Source organism: Monopterus albus, unplaced genomic scaffold (genome assembly GCF_001952655.1).
Source record: "Monopterus albus unplaced genomic scaffold, M_albus_1.0 scaffold44.1, whole genome shotgun sequence".
NCBI classification, from domain to species: Eukaryota; Metazoa; Chordata; class Actinopteri; order Synbranchiformes; family Synbranchidae; genus Monopterus; species Monopterus albus.
The window spans coordinates 354,467-361,976 of NW_018127924.1; the positions used below are offsets into that span (position 1 = coordinate 354,467).

The 7,510-nt window shown below is 38.3% G+C and overlaps 2 protein-coding genes and 1 long non-coding RNA gene across 5 annotated transcripts in view; 1 reads left to right on the forward strand and 2 right to left on the reverse strand.

Moving 5' to 3' along the window:
* Positions 1-4,256, reverse strand: part of LOC109960111 (receptor-type tyrosine-protein kinase FLT3-like) — an 8,058-nt gene extending 3,802 nt beyond the window's left edge. The window contains exons 1-14 of the mRNA XM_020599983.1: positions 4,141-4,256; positions 3,895-4,006; positions 3,654-3,760; positions 3,228-3,397; positions 2,973-3,111; positions 2,667-2,844; positions 2,323-2,441; positions 2,094-2,199; positions 1,822-2,003; positions 1,615-1,727; positions 1,392-1,524; positions 375-479; positions 187-297; positions 5-47 (exon numbers count right to left, since the gene is read on the reverse strand). Coding sequence (XP_020455639.1) covers positions 5-47; positions 187-297; positions 375-479; positions 1,392-1,524; positions 1,615-1,727; positions 1,822-2,003; positions 2,094-2,199; positions 2,323-2,441; positions 2,667-2,844; positions 2,973-3,111; positions 3,228-3,397; positions 3,654-3,760; positions 3,895-4,006; positions 4,141-4,249 — 1,727 coding nt within the window. The 5' untranslated portion in view covers positions 4,250-4,256. The remainder of the gene's footprint in view (positions 1-4; positions 48-186; positions 298-374; positions 480-1,391; positions 1,525-1,614; positions 1,728-1,821; positions 2,004-2,093; positions 2,200-2,322; positions 2,442-2,666; positions 2,845-2,972; positions 3,112-3,227; positions 3,398-3,653; positions 3,761-3,894; positions 4,007-4,140) is intronic.
* Positions 4,257-4,352: 96 nt separating this feature from the next.
* LOC109960086 (uncharacterized) lies at positions 4,353-5,908 on the reverse strand. Its single transcript, XR_002274940.1, has 3 exons — positions 5,812-5,908; positions 5,238-5,320; positions 4,353-4,498 (listed from the first exon to the last, which is right to left on the reverse strand). It is a non-coding gene; the product is annotated as an uncharacterized LOC109960086 (long non-coding RNA).
* Positions 5,909-6,928: 1,020 nt separating this feature from the next.
* pan3 (poly(A) specific ribonuclease subunit PAN3) overlaps positions 6,929-7,510 on the forward strand; it is a 21,409-nt gene continuing 20,827 nt past the window's right edge. Inside the window, exon 1 of one of the 3 annotated variants that reach the window (XM_020600061.1) lies at positions 6,929-7,479. In XM_020600061.1, the coding sequence (XP_020455717.1) occupies positions 7,238-7,479 (242 nt within the window). In that variant the 5' untranslated portion in view covers positions 6,929-7,237. The remainder of the gene's footprint in view (positions 7,480-7,510) is intronic. The other 2 variants (XM_020600059.1, XM_020600060.1) reach the window with 2 other exon arrangements.

The following is a 7,510-nucleotide window of genomic DNA, read 5'->3' on the forward strand; positions in this document are numbered from 1 at the left end:
CAGCAGGTCTCCATAACAGCAGTACTGGAAAATCAAGTATATTGGTCCTATATGGGGAAAACAAGTAATAATGAGCATTTATTTAACCTCTACAGGACCGAAGTAGAAGCCACTCTTATGTGGGATTAAATCAGGTCCAGTGAGTGTATACAAATTTGTTGTGCAGGTGTGTAACCAGCAGTATACCAGACTCTGTGCACGCCCCAAGCAGATTAACAATGTTTGCATGGTGACCGATGTGAATCAGCATCTTGAGCTCTGACATCAGTGCCTCCTTCTCCACTGTCTGGTGTTTCTCTGCATGGCCAAGAATCACATTAGGCATTAAAATGACCTCCATCACATTTCACTCAATAACTATATTAAAGACTAACCTTTTAGCATCTTCACAGCCACCTGCTGCGAGACTCCAGGCTTGGTGATGCCGTAGGCCATAGCCTGGATCACCATGCCAAAAGCCCCAGAGCCCAGATCTTCTCCTGAGGAGGACACAGAAACATTCATTCATTTTCCACCGCTTAATCCCTGAATGGGGTGGACACAGAAACATTCAGACCATTAATGTTATTTTGGTTTTTGCTCCTATGAATTTTACAGGCCAGTATACCTTAACTGGTTCACTGCAAGGACACTTCGAATAATAAAATAAAAAGGTCTTGAAGTGGTGGAGTGTAACTAAATACATTTACTCATGTAATATACTTAAGTGGCATTTGGAGGCATTTGAATATCACTTTTTCTATTTCCATACTCAATTTTACACTTTTAGTTTTATAGTTGAGTGTTAACATGGAAAAAAATGGATGTTTATATCAAACAATATATTGTTGATGGTTAAACCTGTGGCTCACAACTTTTTTGGCTTAAGGCACCTTAAAAAATACTGGCACCCGTTGACACTCCTCAGATGTCTACAGGGTTTTAACAATTCCACCAAAGAGTCATTTCCCCTCTCAGCTTCATAAATGGTTTCATTTAAATGACTGTCCAGAGCCCAAACCAGTGAAAACTTAAAACCAAAAACCAAAAATCAGAGAAAAATAAGAAAACTTTTTGGCCCCTTTTTTTGTTACCCTTTGCTATTTGTAAACAAAGCAGATAAAATGAGCTCCATCTTGACCAGTTATAACTATGCTTCTTAAACACTGAGGCATCAATATTCACATATATCTGTGTGAAGGGGCTGCTTTTCTGCAAAACCTGTACTTTAAGTACATTAGCAGATAATAGGTTTGCACTTTTACTTAGGTAGGCTTTTCAATGCAGGGCTTTCTCTTGTAATTTAGTATTTTTACATGGTTATACTGGTACTTTTACTTAAGTAAAGGATCTGAGTACTTCTCCCACCACATAAGTCTAGTGTCATGTCTCTTGCCTAGTGCAATTCATACCTAGTTCCAGGTTCTCCCTGGGAAACTCCCATTTTGAATCATATTCAAAGTCCCTGAAGTTGATGTAGATATAATCATTGTCACTGGATCCAGTCATCCCGATTATCTGAAGCTGGGGTTGATACTGAGATTTCTATTGGATGAAAAGACAGTTGCAGTTTTGTCTTCATGTTCCTGCGCTTACATGTGTTTGTTTGTTTGTGTGCTGGTGGGTAATATGTACCTTCTTTCTGCTGAAGTAGAAACACATGGTTACCACAATGATTACTACCAAAGCCAGAAGCAAAGGCAGAAACAAAGTGTCTCTTATGAAGCTGTTGTTTTTGAGTTGAAGAGCTTCAAAAAAATGTGACAGAAGAAAAAAATCAGTATCATCAAAAACAAGCCAAATTCACAGAATCATATTGGAAAATAAAACAGCTCTCGCTACCTCCGTATGTGACTCTGTATAGACGCTCGCACCAGGTGCCAATGAAATTTGTGAGACAACACTTTAACTCAGGTCCATTTATTTGGCTTGTTTTTATTGAGATCTTGATTGTCTTATTATAGGCATCAGAGACTGTTTGCCAAGTGCTCCTGATCACTTCACAGCAAGAGTCTCCATCACAGCTGCAATGAGACAAAGATCAGTGATTTGAGGAAATCTGAGCATGTGTGTGTTTGCACATGCACATCAGGGCCCTCTGACACTAATCGTACCTGTCATTGGATGAACAAGACATCCAGGTACAATTAGCTGGCACAAGGCTATCAGTCTCACAGCTGATACTATCAGAGTTATCGTTGAATGTGAACTTTGGTGGCCCTGAAACAAAACCAGTGGATAATAAGCTTTGCAACATTTAAAATATAATTGCAAAGATAAGTTTTAAAAACGATATAATTGTTTCAGAAGTTACATTAATAAAAAACAACCCATTTCTCTTACCTACAACCTTCACTGTTATAGTCTTCGTTAGATATTGGTTCCCAGCCATCAAGTGTAACTTATAATCTCCTGTTATGAGTGAGGGGTGTGAAGGGTTTTGAGGACATAGCCTTACAGTCCTGAAAAAACAGTGTTATATCCCACAGCTTTATATGAAACCATCCAAAAGTTTTTAAGAATGTACGCAGTAGCATATGATTATATTTGCCAATACTAGTTGTCTGTTAATGCTCTTGAAAAGACATTAGTGTTTTGTATGTTTCTACACTCTGACAGCATTTGGTAACATTTTTAGAAGTTCATACAGAAAGCTGAGCTCTGGAAGCATCAATTCATGGGACTACCTGTGTTTCGTAACAAACGTTTCCCTCGTGCATTTAATTCTCATGTTATCGGGAGTCTCCCAGGAACAGTAGTGGAGCACAGGGTGGTAAGAAACACTGGCTTGCAGACAAGTACTCGATGCCTTCTGAGCTGGTATGATCTTGCTCTTATTCAACTGGGCATCGAGGGAAGCGTTATCTGCAACACAAGAATAAATTCAGTTCATGTGCAATTGGTACAAACAGACCTAAGTATTAGAGAGAATAAGAATCATTCAGGATTATTTATTGCAATTAGTGTAAATACAAAAAAGCAACTCTACTAACCCTGGATACGAACGTCAACAGCCTTAGCTATCTTTCCCCCTCCTGTGCAGGTGTACATGCCCCTGTGCTCCTCACTAACTGATCTGATGAACACGTAGGCCATACGAGTTGACAAATGCCTATCACTTTTAATACAGAGCTGGAAGAAAAATATATATTTCTTATGATTTTGACAAACACTAATGGAAAGAACTCAATTCTGTTCATTGAAATTTTAAAGAAAATCTCAGTTGTCTCAGTATCAGATTATTGTACCTCTTTGTTATCTTTAGAAGAACATGCTAATTTTCTGTCATCCAGTGTTTCGTTGTCCTTCTTCCACACAGGCTTAGGATTCCTACTTCGGCAGCGTAGCAGCAAAGACTGCTTGGAGCTCACAGTCACATTAAAATCCTCCTCATTTTTCTCTGGATCACGGTCCAGGTCTGAGATGGACAAAAGAGCATCAAGTCACAGAACAGATTTGATAGTCAGTTTTTTAAAACTGTACTCTATTTAAATGTTTTCTATTTAAATGAAATTAACTAGAGATAGTCCCCGGGCTGCAAACTGGATTTGTCCCTAACATCTTTAGATGGTTGAGGTCCAGAACTGAACAAATTACCTGGCATCTACAATCACTTATTGCAGATAAATCTTTTGTAGATTATTTTTGAGTAATTTGTTGAGCTCTTTAGTTACCGTAGTCATACAGTTGGGTGCACTCTTGTCCTTCTTCATTAGTAGCACAGCACATCACTCCTTTGTTATGATAGTCAGCACTCGATACTGAACTCCCTGTCCTTGTCCTGTCACAGAAGAAACATCATTATTCAGAAAATCACACTATAGTGGATGTTTTCTTGAGGTGTCAGTAGACCACATTGCTATCAGTTTAACATACTCTGAATTATGCATGCAAGTGTAATGGATAACATCTTACCCAGACCACCAAATTTCAGGCTTTGGTAAGCCCTCAGAGATGCAGGTGAAATGAGGGGATAACATTGATCCATCTACCCTCTCCAGTATCAGTTGTGGTTTTCTTGGACATTCTAGAAAAAATATAAACGGTTAACATAGTTTTCTTAACACTGATTTATTAGCATCAAACACTCTAGTGTTTGTCTGCTGTGTTAAATGCTGACTGAGCATTGCGGACAGGAGATACTTAAGTGATGTTACTCACTTGCTACTACACGGAAAAACTTATTCACTGAGGCCCTGGTCACGTTGCTAGTTTCAGAAATCAGAATATATTCCCCAGAATCGGTCTCAGAAAGTGGTGGTAGGACCATGACGCGACCCCAGGTCCTGGTAAAATGTAAATGGTCAGAAATAATCAAAAATATATAAATAAAAAAGCGCATCTAAAGACAAACAATTACATTGACTTACATCGTCATTTGGCCTTTTTCTCCGATGTGGTAACAGACAGCATATCCACTGAAGCTCTCCAGGGAGATGTTGAATTTCTTACCAGAGCACGCCTCAACTTTGACAGGACGGGATGCATTCAGATAGTCATCTAGCACAAAACATTCAACCTGAAAGACAAAACTCACCATTTAATCACTGGTATTAAATAGCTTTCAATGTGGTAGCACAAAACTATTCACTACTTTGCATTAAAAAACATACAGAAAAATTTAAAGCACATAAAATTGATAAGACTATACGATGTCTATATTTCATAAAATATTATTCACAGGATGTGTGAATGTTTCAGTTTATTTACTACAAATGCCATCCCAGTGAACCTTATGTCTGCTTTTACATTTGTCAAATGGTGTCATTTCAAATACTATCCCCAATCTGTAATTTTTTAAAGGTTATACTAAAATAACACATCACCTGACAGACTTCAAAGTGCTAAACAGAAATGAAACAAGAGTGTGTTTTGTCAGGTCTGAACTATTTCCATCTTTGCTTTACAGCCTCTTGCTGCTCTGCACTTTTGTTTTCTGTTTTTAAGTGAATCGTGCACTCTAAAACAAAAACACCCGTCTTTAGTGAGAAGACCATGGTGTGTTAGTGACACCCATACCAATAATATGTGTGGTGCAACAGACTTTGTAAAAACCTATATTAAATAGCATTAGGTTTTGTAAAACCTGCAGTGTGAATGTACTGTAGCTAATGTAGTGTTTTAAGTATATCAGATACATTATACATTTCATTAAACAATCCCACAGCTTACCTGAAATATGCATTAACTCAGAAAGACTAGTACATAATTCAAGCTGTGTAGTTAAAGTTTACTGTGTTTATTGTGGCAGCTTTTACCTCAGGCCTGGGCTCACAGGATCCATTTTGCTCTGCCGCAGCATCAGAGCAGAGCACCCCAACAACACACAGCAGGAGAAAAGCTGGAAGGATGGAATATTCTAGCGTTATTTAAAATACTTGTATGTCTTTTGAATAAAAATTGTTGTTTTAAATAAAATGCATGTGAAAATAGAAATATATAAATAAGTATAATGGAAAACTAACAACACCCTTGTAACGATCAATAAATTTGTATGTTTATATATGTCCAGACTTTTCATTTGTATATGGTGGTCACAGTGTATGCCTTTCAACACTTTTGATCTAGGTTATGCAGTTCCTTATAATATATTTCTAAACCATAGCTGACTGTTGATAAGTCACCAGTGTGTGTGTTACTGTACAATTAAACATTTGGTTCCGATGTAGACCAACATTTGTCCAGTGATTTATTCCCCCAGATAATATCAATTTTAAGACCCAATTTCATAGTTAATAATAAATAATAACAGTTTATATAGGCTATATACTCACTCTGATTCTGAAGTGTCAGTCACTGAGAACTTTGAATAACAGAACACAAACAACTCACCAGTCATCATATTTCTCTCTCGCCGTACGCGTTTTTTGTCAGTGTCACATACTCATCACTCAATTCACATTGGGAAACTGTGGTGTACGATTTGGGCGGCACTACATTTTAAGCGGAGGAAGTACAATGTCAAGTTTCGGGCCACGCCTGTCTGCTATATTCAGTCGTTACCATCTGTGTTTTCACATGTAGACTGAAACTTCACATACAAAATATGCCTTTTCATGTCACCAAATGCCAATGCTCTAGTTGGAAATTGCTTGCGTTAAAATGCAGGCTGCTTTTTGGAAAAAACAAAAAAACAAAAACAACCAAAAAACAAACAAACAAAAAAACAAAAACAAATTAAATGTACATTTACTCGACTGTAAATGCATGCTGATGCTATGCAAATTCCCTCATTTTTTAAAACTGTGATAAAACAAACCATTTCTATCTGTTTGCAGTAAATCTGCTCAGCGTCCTCTGTTGTTTCCGGGTAAAGGATTAACCAGTTCTCTGTAGCTGAAGGAAAGTTAAAAGACAAACTGCATCACATTGAATTAATATTTGATCTCTCATTTTCAAAAAACTTTTTGGGGAGGTTTGCTGAAAAATTTCAACGGATAATAACCTTTTCAAGAGGTAAAAATGTAAAATTACTGCGAAATTGTCATAAATACGCCTATTTATAGTCACAAAGCTATAATATGTGTGGTAAAATATCGATTGCAAATCAAATAATCTTTATGGAAATCGACTTTTATTTTATATTTTCGCCTCTGCAATATTTTAAATGTACCTCTAAATTCCCAACAAGCTGTCTAGAGTTCATTTGTTTTTCCTCTACTTATATTTACATGCATTTTTGGGGCGGGGCAGGCTGTATCGCAGTTTAACGTAAATGTTGGAATAAAATAAAAATACAAATTTACTGAAGTAAAAAAAAAATATATATATATATCCTGTTGACAGTTGAAAACACAAACTAAAGCGTATCGATCCGGTAAACCAAGTTCAAAAGACCCCCTGTTCCTCAGCTACACTGTGTTTACATTCACAATCCCCAAGAACTCAGCTTGCTTTTGCTGCAGGTACACATAACCGTAACAATTACCCACAATGCAAAGCTGTAGTAGCTGTTTCATAGCAAAGCAACAAAAAGAGGAGGGGAGAAAAAAAAAAACAGGTTACTCCGAGAAGAAGGTAGTTGTATGGATAGCGATAACAATGACGACCAGGATTTAATGTGTGCATTGATATTTTCTAGAATCAAAGTGCATTTATCGTTATAATGTGAATACTATGGCGCCGTGAGTGTTCTGCACAAGCTGAAGTCATAGTAGTCTGTTACTTTGAGGGGGAAACTGTTAGCAGGCTAGCTTGCTAGCTCGCTAGCTATCTGCGTCTCTATGTTTGAGTGTCTTCCGGCAGCAGCAGTGGTGCCATGAACAGTGGACTCCCAGCGTCAACTGCTTCGCTCGGGGGTGCCGGGATACCCAATGTCAAGGTGAAGTTTTGCAGATATTACGCGAAAGATAAAACGTGCTTTTATGGAGACGAGTGTCAGTTTCTGCATGAGGATCCGTCTATGGCAAGCCTCCCGCTGCACGTTGGCGGCGGTAGCCCAGTCCCGTTGTCCATGGCCGCGGGTGGCGGGACGCCAGCGGGGTATTCCCTCGGTGGCTCCGCGGCTGCCCGCCCGGGCGGGGCGGGGACC